At 38.4% G+C, this 21,746-nt stretch overlaps 1 protein-coding gene and 1 pseudogene across 2 annotated transcripts in view; both read right to left on the bottom strand.

The window, feature by feature from the left end:
• OXSR1 (oxidative stress responsive kinase 1) overlaps window positions 1–21,746 on the bottom strand; it is a 100,400-nt gene that overhangs the window by 55,479 nt on the left and 23,175 nt on the right. The window contains exons 3-4 of the mRNA XM_079934513.1: window positions 21,361–21,469; window positions 4,267–4,408 (exon numbers count right to left, since the gene is read on the bottom strand). Of these exons, the coding sequence (XP_079790639.1) occupies window positions 4,267–4,408; window positions 21,361–21,469 (251 nt within the window). The remainder of the gene's footprint in view (window positions 1–4,266; window positions 4,409–21,360; window positions 21,470–21,746) is intronic.
• LOC307192542 (transformer-2 protein homolog alpha-like) lies at window positions 10,191–11,267 on the bottom strand (annotated as a pseudogene). The gene has a single exon. The product of its transcript is annotated as a transformer-2 protein homolog alpha-like (transcript).

The raw sequence follows: 21,746 nt of genomic DNA, 5'->3' as shown, positions 1-21,746 counted from the left end.
TCTTTAATCCATTTTGAGTTGATTCCTCTGTATGGTATAAGATAGAGGTCAGTATCATTTTTTTGTATGATGTTTGTTGTGGACTTACCATAAATGGCCTTTATTATGTTATTCCCTCTATACCCAGTTTGTCAAAAGTTTTCATTATGAAAGGATGTTGAATTTTCTCAAAAAGCTTCTTCTGCATTTATTGAGATGACCATGATTTTATGGTTCATTTTGTTAAAGTTGTGTATCATAGTGATTGATTTGCAGATGTTGGACCACGCTTGCATCCCTGGAATAAATCCCACTTAATCATGCTGTATGATCCTCTTAACATACTGTTGAATTTTGTTTGCTAACATTTTGTTGAAGATCTCTGCATATATGTTTATCAAGGATATTGGCCTGTAATTTTCTTTTCTTCTAGTGTCCTTGTCTGGCTTTGGTATCAGGGTAATGCTGGCCTTGTAAAATGAGTTTGTAATGTTTCCTCCTCTTCTAGTTTTTGGAAGAGTTTGAGAAGGATTATTATAATTTCCTCTTTAAATATTTAGTAAAATTCACCAGTGAAGCCATCAGTCCTGGATTTTTGTTGGGAGGTTTTTGATTATTGAATTGATCTCCTTAGTAGTAATTGGTCCATTTAGATTTTCTATTTCTTCATGATTCAGTCTTGGTAGATTGTATGTTTCTAGGAGTTTATCCATTTCTCCTAGGTTGTATAATTTGTTGGCATATAATTGTTCATAGTAGTCTCTTATGATCCCTTATACTTCTGTGGTATCAGCTGTAATGTCTCCTCTTTCATTTCTGAATTTAATTTATTTGAGTCCTCTCTCTTTTTCTCTTGGTGAGTCTAGCTAACAATTTGTCTATTTATCTTTTTAAGAAACCAGTTCTTAAAAACTGGTTTCATTGATCTTTACAACTGTATTTTTAGTCTGTATTTCACATATTTCCACTGTAATGTTTTTATTTAACTTCCTTCTGCTAACTCTGGGCTCAGTCTGTTCTTATTTTTGTAGTTTGTTAAAAGTAGGTGATTTTAAATGTTATATCTTGTTGTGTTCTTCCATTCTTTTTCAGCTTTCTTTGGTTTTAATTGAGCATTTTATATGATTCGATTTTTCTTTCCTCTCTTAGCGTATTCTTTTTTTTTCCTTTTTTAGTGGTTGCCCTGGAGTTTGCTCTACACATCTACAACTAATCCAAGTCCACTTTCACATAGCACTGCACCACTTCCCTGAGTTTCCTTTCAATCTCATATATCCTGGACTGGGTATTATAGTCTTGCAACCCAGAACTGTCAATAGGCATAGACCAAGAAAAAAAAAAAGAAGTAGTTCTAAGCCTGCTCTCTGTGGCCAAAGGATCAGGAAAGGGGCAGCACAGCTCAGACCTAGCAGGGACTCCATCCCCGACTACATAGCTGGAATGGAAGGCTGACCGACTAGGCCAGAACCAGAGGTGCCAATGAAGACCAGACAGGAAACTCCATTGCCCAATCCACATCTAGTGCAGCAGGTAGGCCCATGCTGCCTACACCAGCACCACCGATAGGCCCAGCCAGTATCTCCCATTCTTCCACCCAGCAGCAGAAAGTGACCCAGGTCTGGCACCTCTTGGTCCTCTACACCAGGGGTCCCCATTCCCCAGGGTCGCAGACCGTTACTGGGCCGTGGCCTGTTCTAAACCATTCCCCCAACCCCACCCTAGTGTGTGGAAAAATTGTCTTCCATGAAACCAGTCCCTGGTGCTAAAAAGTTTGGGGACTGCTGCACAGTGGCAAAGGATGACCCAGACCCAGTGTCTCCCAACTCCCCACTCAGTAGCAAAAGTGCCTTTCATGTCCACAGGCAATACCACAGAATGAGTGGGAGCCCAATTGCGGCCAGGTGGCCTGGCCCACAAGGTGAGCCCAAGAAGTGCTCACAGACCCACAGGCACAGCCACTATCTCCCACCTTCCACCTAGCAGCACCAGGCCTGGGGAAGGGCACTCTACTCCAATGGGTGGCATCAGCAGGGATCGAGAAGAGAGCCCCAGCAGTGCCACAGGAACAAAACAAACCAGAACAACACTGCAAGGGCTCTAAAAAATCAGGGCAATTGCCTGCTAAAATATATTATATCACTATATTATTATTTTAATAGGATCAAGAGTCTCCTAACGTAACATCCAAAACATCCATGATAAAATTTAAAAAAAAAATCATTCAACATACCAAGAACCAGGAAAAACTTCAAAAAGAAAAGACAACTAAATGATGTCAACATGGGCTTCCCTGGTGGTGCAGTGGTTGCGAGTCCACCTGCCCATGCAGGGGACACGGGTTCGTGCCCCAATCCAGGAAGATTCCACATGCCGCGGAGCGGCTGCGCCCGTGAGCCATGGCCGCTGAGCCTGCACGTCCGGAGACTGTTGCTCCGCAATGGGAGAGGCCACAACAGTGAGAGGCCCGCGTACCGCAAAAAAAAAAAAAAAAAAAAAAAAATGATGTCAAGACAAAGATGAATCAGGTTTTGGAATTATTTGACAAGAATTTTAAAGCAGCCATCATGAAAATGCTTCTAACATACAATTTGGAAATCTCAAAACAAATGAAAAACAGAAAATAACAGCAAAAAAAAAAAAAGCTATAAAAAAGAACCAAATAAAAATTATATAACTGAAAACCTACACTAACTGAAATAAAAAGCTCAAGGAATGGGTTCCAGAGTAGAATGGAGAGGACAGAGGATAGAATCAGCAAACCTGAAAACAAATCAAGAAAATTTACTCAATCTGAACAGAGTAAAAATAGGCTGAAAACTGAACCTCAGGGATTATGGTACAATATGGTACAATAACAAAAGATCTAACATTTCCATCATTAGAGTCCCAGAAGAAGATGAGGGAAAATAGCTTGCAAAGGTATTCAAAGAAATAATGGCTGAAAACATCCCAAAACTGGTGAAGACAAAAACTTATAGATTTGAGAAGGTTAGGAACCCCAAACAGGATAGACGTAAAGAAATCCACACTAAGACATATCATAATTAAACTTGTCAAAACCAAACTTTGGGACTTATCTGGTGGTCCAGTGGCTGAGACCCTGAGCTCCCAATGCAGAGGGCCCGGGTTCGATCCCTGGTCTGGGAACTAGATCCCGCATGCATGCTGCAACTAGGAGTTTGCACGCCACAACTAAGAAGTCCACATACCGCAACTAAGGGTCTGCATGCCATAACTAAAAACATTCTGCATGCGGCAACTAAGACCCAGTGCAGCCAAAATAAATAAATAAATCAATCGTTTTTCTAAAAAAAAAAAAAGAAACAATCTTTTTTTTTTTTTTGGCTACGCCATGTGACATATGAGATCTTAGTTCCCCAACCAGGGATTGAATCTGTGTCCTCTACATTGAGAGTGCAGAGTCTTAACCACTGGACCTCCAGGGAAGTCCCACGAAGAAACATCCTTGAAAGTAGCCAGAGAAAAGCAACATATTGCCTAAGAACACCAATTCACATGACAGATTTCTCATCTGAAACCATGAAGGCCCCAATTAAGTACCACAGCATCTTTCAGGTGCTGAAAGAAAAGAACTGTCAACTACAAATTGTTATACCCAGGGAAAACTATCCTTCAGAAATGATGGGGAAATAAATATATCTTCAAATGAAGGAAAACCAAATCCAGGGACTAAACAAATTTGTACTAACACAGAATCTACCACCATTTCTACAGGTAACAATTGTTATCTGTACGCAGGGATTGAATAGATATAATTAGCCAGAAATACTTGAACCATAAAATGTTACACAGGTTTTCAAATGTCATTTTATTTAAAAAAAATAATAATAATTTTTAATTTTAAAAAGTGATTTTATAAAAGCTTTTAATAATTTGAGAAAATAGTCAAGATATAACATAAAGGAAACAAAAAAGAAACAGACAAAATTATACATACAGTTTTGTTTTAAATATCTGTTAGCATATAAAAGAAACTGGAAAAGAATATTCCAAAATGTTATCAGTGATTGCAATGATTGACTCCCATAGGAAATTAGAAATTTCTCCTGTTTCTGGAGTTTCCAATTTGACTAAAGTACTTGTTACTTTTAAATGCTTACTAGCTATGTAACCACTACGTACTGGAACTAGTAATACAAAGAACCCTGCTAACACTCAGAGATTATGATTAACTGTGCAAAAGAATGGGGAATAGCCTCCACGAAATGATACAGCACAACTATCACTGCACTTATCCAAAAGAAAAGACTGTTGTCTTCTACATACCTGTGAATCTGTCCATTTTTATGCAAGTATTCCAACCCCTCCAGCACTTCTCTGAGTATTGTAGCAATGGTAGCTTCATCTAGGACTCCACTTTTATGTTCCCCCTTTGCCACAATGTGCTTAATAATATCCAGAACAGAACCTGAAAAGAGAAAACACAGTTTTCCATGATTTTTTTAACTCATTCAATATAATTCAGAACCATTTTTAAATCAAAACACATGTAAACCTTTTCATAAACTTAGCTGTGCAGGAAAGAAAGGAAAAAATAGTAAATATAAGAATATACAGAAGTTTAAAGTAATAATTTATTCTCGATTCCACTCTAAAACAGAAAGCAGCCTGCTAATATCCAAATAGTAGTGTTACACCAGCATCTTTTTTAGACTTCTAATGAGAATCTGAAAAAGGTAATAGAGGATTTTTTTTCCCTTTTCTGTATATATATTTTTTCATTTTATTTTTTTTAACATCTTTATTGGAGTATAATTGCTTTACAATGGTGTGTTAGTTTCTGCTTTAAAACAAAGTGAATCAGTTATACATATACATATGTTCCCATATCTCTTCCCTCTTGCATCTCCCTCCCTCCCACCCTCCCTATCCCACCCCTCTAGGTGGTCACAAAGCACCGAGCTGATCTCCCTGTGCTATGCGGCTGCTTCCCACTAGCTATCTATTTTACGTTTGGTAGTGGATATATGTCCATGCCACTCTCTCACTTTGTCACAGCTTACCCTTCCCCCTCCCCATATCCTCAAGTCCATTCTCTAGTAGGTCTGTGTCTTTATTCCCATCTTACCCCTAGGTTCTTCATGACATTTTTTTTCCCTTAGAGTCCATATATATGTGTTAGCATATGGTATTTGTCTTTCTCTTTCTGACTTACTTCACTCTGTATGACAGACTCTAGGTCCATCCACCTCACTACAAATAACTCAATTTCGTTTCTTTTTATGGCTGAGTAATATTCCATTGTATATATGTGCCACATCTTCTTTATCCATTCATCCGATGATGGACACTTAGGTTGCTTCCATCTCCTGGCTGGTAATAGATGATTTTTAATCACCTCTAAAGAATCCCTAGGTAAACCATACCCATCAATAACACTTTAGTATAAGATATAACAAACCAATCTAGGCCTCTAACATCAGATTAGAGTATGCAACATTGTATAAATAAAGATATAAAACACAGTTGAAACGCAGGTCAAATTACAGAAGAAAACTTGGAAAGTAAATATCGCATGTGTATGCAAACTAATTTAAGGGTTAAAATTATGTTTCAGGTTAATAAGTAGTAGAAATAAAACAGGTAAGGCAAAGAAAAATATGAAAAGAATAAAAATGGCAGTTCTTTTAAAATAACAGCCCAGATGTATTATCAATCCCATTCTTCCCAGGATGGGAAATAATGCTCCTCCTAAAAATCAGAGAGAGGGAGGGAAATGACACCTATATAGTAATTAAAGTCACAGAATGCTGTCTACCATAACTGATGATTATTAAAAAAAAGTTTGCTAGAGATCGGTAAGATTTCTGGCAGTACAATGGCCCATGAAGATCACAGAACCAAAGCAAAACAATCTCCAATATTAAAAACTGTGCCAAGAAATCTGAAACATAACATAAACTGCACTGAAAAGACTGGATGCCCATTTCTTGGCAAATGCTTCTGTTGAAAACATGTCCTGGTGGATGCTTTTTATTGCACACATTTAAAAAGAAAAAAATATACTTCCAAATAGATGGAAAGAAGTGGTCTAGATGGAATCCTCAAAAACATTAGAGAATTGAACACATGTTTACTTTAGCTCCCATTTGAAATCCACTAACTTGATAAGCTTGAGAACAAGGGCATAAACCCAGAATAAAAAAGAAAGAAAGAAAGAAGATAACAGAAGAGATATAGCACTAATTTTCTAGAAGAGAGAAAGCAGAAAAAAGTAACTGATTATGCAGAGTGGAAAAATCTGTAACTTCAGTGCCTGCACAGGAGGTATATCAATTAGGAAAAAGTAGATTCCCTACCCTAGAGCTCCAGAAAGGCTCAGAATACAAACACCAAAGACCACATAAGGGAAAGTAAGGGGGGACTGAAGGAAAGGGCTGAACACAGGAAAACTGGTTAAAGTTCATATAAGGCATAATAAGATTCCCAGATCCCTCCTCCCTATCCTGGAAGCCAGGCCACGACCACACCCCACCTCCAGCAGGAGACAGGCAGTTTACTCTCTGTAGACAAAGAACCAGGGAGGCTTCAGATTCTAGGTAACTTTTTCTAACACTTTCCCCTCTTTATTGCTGGGATTCACAAGACTGATTCACAAAGAGGGGGCCTAAGGAAGAAGTTTTGTTCTGTTTAGTTTAACCAATCACACATCAACTCCCAAAAAGCAAAGTGACTATACCAACAGGCATGTATTTCATTCTTCTGAGAAATCCAGGCCATACAAGAACTGCTCAGTAAGAAGACATATGTATAAATCCCAGCTGAGTTAAATGTTTGTAATATAAAGAATATCTAAAACAAGGAACGCAAAGGGAGAAACCCCTACTAGGAATTAAAAACACAATTTATTCATTCAACAATTTAGTCATATAGGCGATCTAGAACTAGGTGCCACAGAATATGTCAAGAAACATGTGACTGCTGACTTTCAGGGAACTTCTAATCTGGAAGATCAAAGAAATGGAGTAACAAAGACCCTAGGGCACACCAAAGTTATTAGATCTGTATTTTTAAAGAGTTTGAAGCAGGAACTCCTTTTCAAAGTCTTAGAAAATTTTAATTGATTTCACATCATCCAATGATCAACAGGGAAATTAAAGCAGTGCACACCCCCGGACAATGTCCAGAACAGATATACCAAACAAGGCTGGATAAGAAGCCCCCTCTTCCCTGGGATAACTTGTCTTTTCAGTTTTAGTCTCCCTCCCAACAATATGATTTTTATAGGTGGAGGGATGATCATGCCACTAAGACCTTCCTCCTTAAATGACAAATACTGGTCCCGGAAGGTCCCCACTTCTTTTCCATATGATTTCCTCAGCATCTTGCAGCGTCTAACATGATGATGGCGCCTATAATCCTCCCTCCTCAAACATCAAAAGTACATAGAATTCTTTATATCAACTCAGAGAAAGATGAAAGTAAAATATTCTAAGCAAAAGAAAACTGCAGATTTATCACTGGGTGATTCAAATTAATATCTAATGAAAAGAAGGAATAATGAGGGAAGGCTATATCAGCATATACAATATTATGTCCTTAGGCACAATCTAGAAGAAATAGTCTACAGGGATAATCTGTTCTTGAACTTTAATGCATGAAATTACTTGGCAAACTAGTTAAAAATGCAGATTCCCAGACCTTATAGACTGTCATTCAAGAGATCTGAGGTAGGGCCCAAGAAGTTGCATTTTAACAACCTAGGCTACTTGATGAACACTGTCCACTGAAACCCAAGAATTTCTTAGAGTAAAAGCAAGTAAATTAAATAATGGAAAACAAGAGGGGTTTGGTACAAATTTCATAACAAAGCAAAAAATTACAATGTAGGTAGATTATCTATTCCCCCAAACCATTTCATGTCTCCCTTCATAGTCTATAGCACAGAACATTTAAAAAGCAATGCAGGGCTTCCACGGTGGCGCAGTGGTTGAGAGTCTGCCTGCCGATGCAGGGGACACAGGTTCGTGCCCAGGTCCGGGAAGCTCCCACATGCCCCACGGCTGGGCCCGTGAGCCATGGCCGCTGAGCCTGCGCGTCCGGAGCCTGTGCTCAGCAACGGGAGGGGCTGCAGCAGTGAGAGGCCCACGTACCGCAAAAAAAAAAAGCAATGCAAAACTTTAACTGTCCAAGAAAATCATTACTAAATATTAAAAAAAATTGAAAAAGTGGTGAAGCAGCTGCTGGTTAATGACCCTTGTTAAATCTGATAATTGTAGCTCAATCAAATTACTCAGTCAACATGTTCATTTGCACAGTTTATTTTTATGAAAAAACACTCTTGAGTCCAAAATTAACTCACTCATTTTAGTTAGGTATTTTTACCAAGAAGTTTTAACCAATCTTTAGCCACTGGGTGTTGCTTGTGTCTTCCTAAGCCATGTAAGTTTTCAAAGGGACCACAATTTGCTTAGTCTGAGTATTCCATTTCAGATTAACAGGAACACCCTCCATTATTGCTTGACCATCCAAAGCTGGTCACTTTTTTTTTTTTTTTTTTTTTGCGGTACGCAGGCCTCTCTCACTGTTGTGGCCTCTCCCGTTGCGGAGCACAGGCTCCGGACGCGCAGGCTCAGCAGCCATGGCTCACGGGCCCAGCCACTCTGTGGCATGTGGGATCTTCCAGGACCGGGGCACGAACCCGTGTCCCCTGCCTCAGCAGGCGGACTCTCAACCACTGCGCCACCAGGGAAGCCCTGGTCACTCTTAATAACAGGTATTTTTTACCTGGGTCCTGCTCAGGGTCAAGGAAGTCCCATGCCTTTTATCTATTAGAAGATGACAAAGCATCCTTAAACCACAAAATAATTCCCTAACAGTGAATTAAATTAGATTTCTGCATTTCTATAGTTCGTCCCTTTCAGTCCTACAGGTACTTCATTTTTTTTTTTTAAGACTTAACTTTTTCTTTTCATAAATTTATTTTATTTATTTATTTTTGGCTGCGTCGGGTCTTCGTTGCTGCGCATGGGCTTTCTCTAGGTGTGGCGAGCAGAGTCTACTCTTCGTTGCAGTGCGCGGGCTTCTCATTGCAGCAGCTTCTCTTGTTGCAGAGCACGGGCTATAGGAGCGCAGACTTCAGTAGTTGTGGTGCACAGGCTTAGTTGCTCCAAGGCATGTGGGATCTTTCCCAACCAGGGCTCGAACCACTGTCCCCTGCGTTGGCAGGCAGATTTTTAACCACTGCGCCACCAGGGAAGCCTCCCTTCCTTTTTTTAAATATTTGTTAGGAATGACGTTTTTCATATAAATTTATTTATTTATTTATTTTTGGCTGCGTTGGGTCTTCATTGCTGCACGTGGGCTTTCTCTAGTTGTGGCGAGTGGGGGCTACTCTTCATTGTGGTGCGCGGGCTTCCCATTGCGGTGGCTTCTCTTGTTGCAGAACATGGGCTGTAGGCACACCGGCTTCAGTAGTTGTGGCACGCAGGCTCAGTACTTGGGGTTCGCGGGTTCTAGAGCATAGGCTCCATAGCTGTGGCACACGGGCTTAGTTGCTCCGCAGGATGTGGGATCTTCCCGGACCAGGGCTTGAACCTGTGTCCCCTGCATTGGCAGGTGGGTTCTTAACCACTGCGGCACCAGGGAAGTCCCTTCATCTTTTCCTTTTAGAAGCTTTCTTATTTTTTTTTCCCCAAAGAAATTAACTTTTATTTGAAAGGAGACTACCTTTCCCCTCACTATTTCTAAGGACTCTATACAATAGCCTGCTTAAACCATTTTCCCAATACCAAAATTTCTAACAGCAAAGCATACAACTGCTCTAAATAATAAGGCTTGTCCTGCACTGATTAAACTTCAATAATTTCAACACAAAAATCACACTTAACATTTTGAAGTTTTAACAAATGTATTTTAAATACAACATGTTTTGTAGGAGTCCACAAGGTTTTTATCTCTAAAAAACGACATAATTTTTAGGGTTCAAAAATTCCATTCTTCAAAAGAAATGACCAAGTGTTTTCTTCTATAGCTTCAAACTTTCTACACTCAACTATTTGATTGCTCCATGCCACCCCAGACAAACCTGACATGACTGAACTACTTTATATGTTACTAACTTCCCCAAAAGAAAGTTTAAAAAGGAGTCTGTAGTAAATGCAGCTAATACAATATCTAACACAAAAGAAGCTTTAAAAAGACCATTTCTTTCCTCATTTGATTAGGCAGGAGTTAATTTTCTGTAAAAGCAAAAAACAAACAAAAAATCATTTACAAAAGCATAACACTGGGGTTTCCTTTTTTACTCAAGATGTTCAACTACCCAAAATGACAACAATTACATCTTTAAGAATATAATAAAAGGGGTAGAAAACAGCAATACAATTGACAAAGTGTAGAAGCTAAATAAACCAAAGATTTTTTTAAGGGTTCTTTTTAAGGAGTAGGAAGGATCAGAAGCTTGGGGAAATCCAGAATTAAACAAAAAAAGAGAAAGAGAAAAAGATGTCCTCAACTGCAACTACTCTGTTTATCAATAGGAACGAGATCTTGATCGTGATCTGTATTGACTATAGTACGGAGAAGGTGATCTTCTTCTGTACTCGTAATCACAGTCTTCATATCTGCCGTACCCACGATCATATCCTCTATCACGGTTAGGATCTCGACGTCTGCCACCTCCTCCACCTCCACCACTATGAGTTGGTCTGCCCATGTATATGTCTGGTGTAGGTGTGTGAGCTCTCTTGGTGATAGAATAATCTACACGAATTCTTCTACTGTCCAGTTTCACTCCATTTGCCCTTTCCATAGCCTCCTTTGAGTCATCTATTCTCTCGAAATAAACAAAAGCAAACCCTCGTGATCGTCTAGTTCGCTGGTCATAAACCACATTGACACCACTCAATGGTCCATATCGAGAAGATCTCTCTCTGTTGTGTACAAACTGAGGCCGAACACTCCTAGACAAGTGTTGGGATCTGGATTTGCCCTGCTGCCTGTATGTCTTCTCCGGTTAAACACTGGAGAATGACTTTGGCTCCTTCGACGCTGGTATTCTGGTGTATAGGACCTACTTCGAGGTCGTCTCCTATGAGAGTGAGAATGGGATCTGGATCAAGTGTAACGTCTATGAGAATGCCTCCTTGACCTCGACCTGGATTTTGATCTTGATTGAGATGGGATTCAAAGTGTTTGGAAACTCTTGATGGACTACGAGATCCTGACCTGCTCTCCAATTTTACATGAGCAGGAGTTCCCGCTGGAGATTTTGACTGAGAGTGAGACACTCTGCCCTCGAAGTTGTTCTCCTCTACATCACTCATGTCGGCCAGGCACTCCCCAGAACTAAATAAGAGACAAGTCTCAGCTTGAGGGCCGATGGCCTAATCAACCAGCTGGCTGGACCGTGGGGAGGAGGAAAGAGTCGGCAACAACAGCCACTCCACTCCACTCCCACTCGGTCGCAGGCTCCAGCAAAATCTTCAGAAGCTTTCTTAATTACTTTGATTTCTAAAAATCTTATATTGCAATTTGGTGCTAATAAATGGTAGAAACAGCTATTTAGATAGAAAGTGATTCTAATTTCTAAAGATTAACTTTCTATACTAATAAATTCCAACACTCAAAATCAGAGTTCTAATTATTTAATTAACAAAAGATAAGAATATTATAGTCATAAGGGAGCATTACAAAATAATTATAATATTGACACACTTAAACTTATTTTGACCATGTTGTCCATTTGGTCGATGGGCTTAAGACTGCCAGTTGCAATTCATTTTACATTTAATGAGCTTATTAAATTCTATATCAGTACAATGTTGCTACATCAAAAATATGCTTCTGATTTAAATATTTTGGCTGAGGAAGCGAATATAGAAGAATGTAGCCTAAACATACTTCTATTAACTCTGGCTATTTACATTTTTAAATTATTCAAACGGAGCCCCTGCTTCTCAATGGTCCCCTCCTCTCACTCTCTCTGCTCCAGCTATGATCCCCCATCAGTTCCCAGGACACACCACACTGCTCTATCCTGCCTCCAGTCACTCTCAGTACAGTGTTCCCTCTATCTCTGGATTCCTTCTCCCATTCTTCCCGATACCACCTCCACCTCCCATTTCACCTGGCTAATTATTACCTATTCTTCAGGTCTCCTGAAGAACATCACCTCCTAAAGGCAGTCTCTGTCTATCTTGCCACAGCCATTCTCCCTCAATAAAGTTAGGTTCTCCTGGTACTTATTCCCATGATACCTGATACTTCTTCATGGCACTCTACACCCTTATAATTACTTAATTATAACTTTTACTTATTAGCTATAAGCCCCATAATAGCAAGGAACTGATGGTTTGATTCACCAGTGTATTGGTAATCAATAAGCATTTGATGAAAGGCTTTTTAATTGAGCTATCTTGACAGTTTCCTCCTATTTAAAAAAAATTTTTTTAAGTTGTGCTTAGTTCTATCTTTTGTTTTCTAAATATTACTTAATGTATCTCTTCAGTTTGAATATGTATTTACTTTATAACTACAAAAGATTACATTTTCTTGAAAAAGATGTAAAATTTTTAATATTTTAAAAGTAAACATTTAGATATAAGATTAAGTTGACTCATAAAATTATAAGTAATTATAAAAAGAATTAATGCCTGGAATATATTTGAAAATTATCAACCAGGAAATCTGCTGGGTGCTATGCTAGAAAAATTGGGCACCATCCCAGGAAACTTAAGACCAGGAGGAACAGAGAAGTACACTGAAAAGACATCCCACTCCGCTACATATCCTGCCCTTTCTGTGATCAGGACATATACTCACTGAGAGAGGAACGGGAATTCTTTAAAAAAAAAAATTTTTTTAAGGCATTCTGCTTAGGAGTAGCAGAAAGGGTGGGCTGGCATACAGCTATGGATAACAGAATTAAGCAGACAACTTATTCCTGTTCATCAGAGGACCTATTAGCAAAACATTAAAAACTTTGTATTATACATTTTTGTAAATTACATATAAAGAAAATTATGCTGTAGGTGATCAAAAACGAAAGATACAATATTACCTAATATTCCCATATCTGTCCATACTGAAAGAACCATGCTTGACCACCATCTTGAAAGGTGGTTGGTGTTAGCAAGGCTTCCAATCATCATATGAACAGGGCCTTTAACAAAGTAATCCAGTTTCTCCAGTGTGTCACTAATGGGATTGAAACAAAAAGGTGATTCTGGCTACACTGAAAAGCATCAAATAACAAGGGATTATTATTATTAATGATTAAAATTTCTTGTGCACCTATTACATGTCAGCATAGTGAGGGATGCTTTGCATAGTCATCTCATTTACTCCTCCCCAATACCCTGAAATGCAGAAAGGCATCCCCATTTAACAGACAAGAAAATAGGTTCAAAGAGTTGAAAAAGTTTGCCCAGTGACACAACTGCTAAGTAGAAAACCTGGAATTTAATTCTAAAGCCTACGACTTTCCTTTAAAGCCTCTCTGGGTAAGTAAGGTGCTCAATGAGTAATGGTGTTGACATGGCAAATAAACATGGATTCTCTTTTGTGTAACCCTACAATCCAAAATGGAAGATCATGCTTCCACATAAAATATATATGCAAACAAGTCGCACAGTGATGGGAAAGTCAGGCAGCTCCATCACTCACTTGTCCTCTCCATCTTGCCACATCATTCAAATCCATGCCATAAGAAAATGTCTAATTTACCACATGGCATGGGTATTTCAGTAACCATAACAAAATCTTCAATCTATACATACCAAGGGTCCACTGTTTGCAATCAGCAATACTTACACTTTATTCTAAGGACTAAAGCAGAAATAATTGTAAATATAATAGTGCAGGATAAAGTATGTAATTAATTATGTTAATATGGGGGAAACAAGATTTTCTGTGTAAGAGTAGAGATTCAAATATAATTTTAAAGTTTTAAACGTCTGTAATATTAAACTTGAACTGTCAAATTATGACTTATTTTTAATATGCTACAATATATTTCCAAGCTCTTTCAACTAGAAACAATGACAAAGTAGCAGCAATGAGCATCCCAAGAATCCAAGTTATACTTTCTAAATACCACTCCCCATAAAAAGGATCAGGGCTCCTTAGAATATTCACTGATTCTAAGAAAAGCAATATAAATGTGAACCTTTATCCTGAACTAAAAATCAAGGAAGTTATCAAAGATTGATGGATTCATGTCAAAAGGACACAACAGAAAGCTTGAAGGGACTCCCACTGACAAAATTTTGGATAACCTGAGCATCAAAAGAATAGACTATAGCTGAGAAAGACACAGAATATATAAAAATCCTTGAGTCTATATAGTGATACTCCAAAAAATGAAAGCATTACTCAATGGGAAAAAGGAAAAAAAAAAAATCACTGGCAGTGATTATTAAACTAACTTTTTACTCCGAAAATTGGTCCTTAAAAAAACACATTTATCTTGCCTTTTCAGTAGGAACTACAGTATAGGTTAACCAAAAAGCCCCAGTTAATAAGGGAAAGTTCCTTTACAGAGAAGAATGCCAGTTTATAAATGTAAAAAAAAAAAAAAAAAAAAAAAAGGCACAATGGGAAAAATTACCATTCTGCAACCCCTGACAAAACTAATTGAGACAAGCAAGGATTGTTAATGGATGCTAAAAATCATTAGACAAAAGACTGGGGAACTGGATACTCACAGTGCCAAAGTATCATCCCACAGAATACTTGCTTGCTGCAAAGGGAAATAAAGCTTACTTTTCCATGGAGAGGCCTGGCTGTCATAATCTTAAGCAATCAAAATTAATATCACCATTAAAGATACAACCAGATAGCAAATACTACTTCCTGATGTGATGCAATATGAAGTACACAGCATCACCTACAAAATATTCTGTCCAAACAACACTTAGGGTCTTGTTTTAATTTGTAGGAAACAGAGGAATATAAATCAGGTTAAACATCACCAGGAAGAAATAACCAGTTAAATCCAGAATGTGGAGTAGCTGCGTGCTGCTAGTGCTGCTTAAGGCTCCAGCTCACAGGGCCAGGCACAACATCTCTGCACATGGCCCCGCTGAGCCAAGGTGTCATGTGCAGAGCTTCTGCACACAGCCCGCCAAGCTCAAGTATCAGGTGCAGCCTGATACATTTCATGCTAGAAACTCTTTGTCTGAATTGCCAGGAAGAAGGCCACTGCACGTAGTACTCTATGAGCAAGTGAAACTAGACTAAGCACAAAGGAAAAAACATGAAATGTAGATCCTCTAGCAACAGGAGTAATGGAAGATTTCCCTAAATCTGCCCTCAAGCTTTTCCTTGATTGATCTGTGAGTATGGAACACTTCAAAACTAAATAGTGTGAAGAGAGAAACCTTCAAGATAACGGAGGAGTAAGACGTGGAGATAACCTTCCTCCCCACAAATACATCAAAATTACATCTATGTGTGGAACAACTCCTACAGAACACCGACTGAACGCTGGCAGAGGACCTCAGACTTCCAAAAGCCGTGTGGCTGACAGGGTCTTGGTGGTCCGGCTGGCTGTCAGGCCTGAGCCTCTGAGGTGGGAGAGCCGAGTTCAGGACATTGGTTGACCAGAGACCTCCCAGCCCCACATAATATCAATCGGCAAGAGCTCTCCCAGAGATCTCCATCTCAATGCTAAGACCCAGCTCCACTCAACGACCAGCAAGCTCCAGTGCTGGACACCCCATGCCAAACAACTAGCAAGACAGGAACACAACCCCACCCATTAGCAGAGAGGCTGCCTAAAATCATAAGGTCACAGACACCCCAAAACACACCACCAAACGTGGACCTGCCCACCAGAAAGACAAGATCCAGCCTCATCCACCAGAACACAGGCACCAGTCCCCTCCACCAGGAAGCCTACACAACCCACTGAACCAACCATCCCCGCTGGGGGCAGACACCAAAAACAACGGGAACTACAAACCTGTAGGCTGCAAAAAGGAGACCCCAAACACAGTAAGTTAAGCAAAATGAGAAGACAGAGAAATACACAGCAGATGAAGGAGCAAGGTAAAAACCCACCAGACTAAACAAATGAAGAGGAAATAGGCAGTCTACCTGAAAAAGAATTCAGAGTAATGATAGTAAAGATGATCTAAAATTTTGGAAATAGAATGGAGAAAATACAAGAAACATTTAATAAGGACCTAGAAGAACTAAAGAGCAAATAAACAATGATGAACAACACAATAAATGAAATTTTAAAATTCTCTAGAAGGAATCAACAGCAGAATAACTGAGGCAGAAGAACAGGTAAGTGACCTGGAAGATAAAATAGTGGAAATAACTACCACAGAGCAGAATAAAGAAAAAAGGATGAAGAGAATTGAGGAAAGTTACAGAGACCTCTGGGACAACATTAAACACACCAACATTCAAATTATAGGGGTCCTAGAAGAAGAAGGGAAAAAGAAAGGGACTGAGAAAATATTTGAAGAGATTATAGCTGAAAATTTCCCAATACGGGAAAGGAAATAGTTGATCAAGTCCAGGAAGTGCAGAAAACCCATACAGGATAAATCCAAGGAGAAACACACCAAGACACATATTAAATCAAAATATCAAAAATTAAATACAAAGAAAAAATATTGAAGCAGCAAGGAAAAAGCAACAAATAACATACAAGGGAATCCTCATAAGGTTAACAGCTGATCTTTCAGCAGAAACTCTGCAAGCCAGAAGGGAGTGGCAGGATATATTTAAAGTGATGAAAGGGAAAAACCTACAACCAAGATTACTCTATCCAGCAAGGATCTCATTCAGATTCAAAGGAGAAATTAAAACCTTTACAGACAAGCAAAAGCTAACAGAATTCAGCACCACCAAACCTGCTTTACAACAAATGCTAAAGGAACTTCTCTAGGCAGGAAACACAAGAGAAGGAAAAGACCTACTGTAACAAACCCAAAACAATTAAGAAAATGGTAATAGGAACATACATATCGATAATTACCTTAAATGTAAATGGATTAAATGCTCCAACCAAAACACACAGACTGGCTGAATGGATACAGAAACAAGACCCGTATATATGCTGTCTACGAGAGACCCACTTCAGACCTAGGGACATATACAGACTGAAAGTGTGTTGATGGAAAAACATATTCCATGCAAATGGAAATCAAAAGAAAGCTAGAGTAGCAATTCTCATATCAGACAAAATAGACTTTAAAATAAAGACTATTACAAGAGACATAGAAGGACACTACATAATGATCAAGGGATCAATCCAAGAAGATATAACAACTGTAAATATTTATGCACCCAACATACGAGCACCTCAATACTTAAGGCAAATGATAACAGCCATAAAAGGGGAAATCCACAGTAACACAATAATAGTAGGGGACTTCAACACCACACTTTCACCAATGGACAGATCAACCAAAATGAAAATAAATAAGGACACAAGCTTTAAATGACACATTAAACAAGATGGATTTAATTGATATTTATAGGACATTCCATCCAAAAACAGATTACACTTTCTTCTCAAGTGCGCACAGAACATTCTCCAGGATAGATCATATCTTGGGTCACAAATCAAGCCTTTGTAAATTTAAGAAAACTGAAATCATATCAAGTATCTTCTCCGACCACAATGCTATGAGACTAGATATCAATTACAGGAAAAAAACTGTAAAAAATACAAACACATAAGGCTAAAAAATATGCTACTAAATAACCAAGAGATCAATGAAGAAATCAAAGAGGAAATCAAAACATACCTAAAAAAAATGACAATGAAAACATGACAACCCAAAACCTATGGGATGTAGCAAAAGCAGTTCTAAGAGGGAAGTTTATAGCAATACAATCCTACCTCAAGAAACAAGAAAAATCTCAAATGAACAACCTAACCTTACATCTAAAGCAACTAGAGAAAGAAGAACAAAAAACCCCCAAAGTTAGCAGAAGGAAAGAAATCATGAAGATCAGATCAGAAATAAATGAAAAAGAAATGAAAGAAACGATAGCAAAGATCAATAAAACTAAAAGCTGGTTCTTTAAGAAGATTAAAAAAATTGATAAACCATTAGCCAGACTCATCAAGAAAAAAAGGGAGAAGACTCAAATCAACAGAATTAGAAATGAAAAAGGAGAAGTAACAACTGACACTGCAGCAATACAAAGGATCATGAGAGATTACTATCAGCAAATACATGCCAATAAAATGGACAATCTGGAAGAAATGGACAAATTCTTAGTTAGAAAAGCACAACCTTCCGAGACTGAACCAGGAAGAAATAGAAAATATAAACAGACCAATCATAAGCACTGAAATTGAAACTGTGATTAAAAATCTTCCAACAAACAAAAGCCCAGGACCAGATGGCTTCACAGGTGAATTCTATCAAACATTTAGAGAAGAGCTAACACTTATCCTTCTCAAACTCTTCCAAAATATAGCAGAGGGAGGAACACTCCCAAACTCATTCTACCATCACCCTGACACCAAAACCAGATAAAGATGTCACAAAAAAAGAAAACTATAGGCCAATATCACTGATGAACATAGTTGCAAAAATCCTCAACGAAATACTAGCAAACAGAATCCAACAGCACAGTAAAAGGATCATACACCATGATCAAGCGGGGTTTATCCCAGGAATGCAAGGATTCTTCAATATATGCAAATCAATGTGATACACCATATTAACAAACTGAAGGATAAAAACCATATGATAATCTCAATAGATGCAGAAAAAAGCTTTTGACAAAACTCAACACACATTTATGATAAAAACCCTCCAGAAAGTAGGCATAGATGGAATTTACCTCAACATAATAAAGGGCATATATGACAAACCCACAGTGAACATTGTTGTCAATGGTGAAAAACTGAAACCATTTCCACTAAGATCAGGAACAAGACAAGGTTGCCCACTCTCACCACTATTATTCAACATAGTTTTGGAAGTTTTAGCCACAGCACTCAAAGAAGAAAAAGAAATAAAAGGAACCCAAATTGGAAAAGAATAAGTAAAACTGTCACTGTTTGCAGATGACATGATACTGTACATAGAGAATCCTAAAGCTGCTACCAGAAAACTACTAGAGCTAATCAATGAATTTAGTAAAGTAGCAGGATACAAAATTAATGCACAGAAATATCTTGCATTCCTATACACTAATGATGAAAAATCTGCAAGGGAAATTAAGGAAACACTCCCATTTATCACTGCAACAAAAAGAATAAAATACCTAGGAATAAACCTACCTAAGGAGACAAAAGACCTGTATGCAGAAAACTGTAAGACACTGATGAAAGAAGTTAAAGATGATACAAACAGATGGAGAGATACACCATGTTCTTGGATTGGAAGAATCAACATTGTGAAAATGACTATACTACCCAAAGCAATCTACAGGTTCAACACAATCCCTATGAAACTACCACTGGCATTTTTCACAGAACTAGAACAAAAAAATTTCACAATTTGTATGGAAACAAAAAAGACCCCAAATAGCTAAAGCAATCTTGAGAAAGAAAAACAGAGCTGGAGGAATCAGGCTTCCAGTCTTCAGACTATACTACAAAGCTACAGTAATCAAGGCAGTATGGTACTGGCACAAAAACAGCAATATGGATCAATGGGACAGGATAGAAAGCCCAGAGATAAACCCACGCACATATGGTCACCTTATCTTTGATAAAGGAGGCAAGAATATACAATGGAGAAAAGAGAGCCTCTTCAATAAGTGGTGCTGGGAAAACTGGACAGCTTCATGTAAAAGAATGAAATTATAATGCTCCTTAACACCATACACAAAAATAAACTCAAAATGGATTAAAGACCTAAATGTAAGGTCAGACACTATAAAACTCTTAGAGGAAAACATAGGCAGAACACTCTATGACATAAATCACAGCAAGATCCTTTTTGACCCATCTCCTAGAGAAATGGAAATAAAACAAAAATAAACAAATGGGACCTAATGAAACTCAAAAGCTTTTGCACAGCAAAGGAAACCATAAACAAGACAAAAAGACAACTCTCAGAATGGGAGAAAATATTTGCAAACGAAGTAACTTACAAAGGATTAATCTCCAAAATATACAAGCAGCTCATGCAGCTCAATATCAAGAAAACAAACAACTCAATCCAAAATTGGGCAGAAGACCTAAATAGACATTTCTCCAAATAAGATATACAGATTGCCAATAAACACATGAAAGGATGCTCAACATCACTAATCATTAGAGAAATGCAAATCAAAACTACAATGAGGTATCATCTCACACCGGTCAGAATGGCCATCATCAAAAAATCTGCAAACAACAAATGCTGGAGAGGGTGTGGAGAAAAGGGAACCCTCCTACACTGTTGGTGGCAATATAAATTGATACAGCCACTATGGAGAACAGTATGGAGGTTCCTTAAAAAACTAAAAACAGAACTACCATATGACCCAGCAATACCACTACTGGGCATATACCCTGAGAAAACCATAACTCAAAAAGAGTCATATACCACAATGTTCATTGCAGCTCTATTTACACTAGCCAGGACATGGAAGCAACCTAAGTGTCCATTGACAGATGAATGGATAAAGAAGATGTGGCACATATATACAATGGCATATTACCCAGCCATAAAAAGAGACGAAATTGAGTTATTCGTAGTGAGGTGGATGGACCTAGAGTCTGTCACACAGAGTGAAGTCAGTCAGAAAGAGAAAAACAAATATCGTATGCTAACACATATATATGGAATCTAAGAAAAAACAACTCGTTCTGAAGAACCTAAGGCCAGGACAGGAATAAAGACAAGGACACAGAGAGTGGACTTAAGGACACGAGGAGGGGGAAAGGTAAGCTGGGACGAAGTGAGAGAGTGACATTGACATAAATACACTAACAAATGTAAAATAGATAGCTAGTGAGAAGCAGCCACATAGCACAAGGAGATCAGCTCGGTGCTTTGTGACCACCTAGAGGGGTGGGATAAGGAGTGTGGGAGGGAGACGCAAGTGGGAGGGGATATGGGGATATATGTATACATATAGCTGCTTCACTTTGTTATACAGCAGCAACTAATACAACAATATAAAGCAATTATACTCCAATAAAGATGTTAAAAAAAAAAATTCAGAATGTGGGACAAGATAGACCCTTCAGACCAGACCCTTCAGTAAGTCTGCCTCATGGAAGAGAGGAAGTAGGAGGGAACCATCCTAGATTAAGAGTAATTGAAGAGGCATGACAAACAAATGCAACATGTGAAACTTGTCTCACCTTATGCACTATTATCATTAGATACTTTATTCTCAGTATCTCCTCAAATGTAAATGTCCATGAAAACCAAAACAAGAAAAACATTTGTATAAATTTTCCAAACCATGGAAGTTGACATTTCATTGTACTCTACTCACCTCCACTTAGTAGCTTCATGACTAGCCACAGCTCATCTTTTACCACAAAAGACGTGTAGTAAGACACAATATTAGGATGATGGCACTGACTCATGGCTTGAATTTCTTTCTACAAAGAAGAGAAAAAATGGTAATTCATTATATGCAAGGCTAAAACAACACTAGAAGTTACTGAATCCAGATCTGGGAATTCCAAAGACTATGTCACAACCTTTCTGGGATTTTCATGCCTGACCTCTGCAAGAATGGTTAAACCAAAAAAACCGCTTGGTTTCCCTCAGTCCATTCTGACTCTTGCTCCTTTCACTTGTTAAACTAGCGATCTCTGAAACCAAAAACATGCACTATTTATCACACCCTGCCACAGCACCACAGAGGCCTCCACT

This window comes from Stenella coeruleoalba, assembly GCF_951394435.1.
Source record: "Stenella coeruleoalba genome assembly, chromosome: 10".
Classification (NCBI taxonomy): domain Eukaryota; kingdom Metazoa; phylum Chordata; class Mammalia; order Artiodactyla; family Delphinidae; genus Stenella; species Stenella coeruleoalba.
The sequence above is the reverse complement of the archived record's forward strand: the minus strand, read 5'-3'. Positions and strand labels throughout refer to the sequence as shown.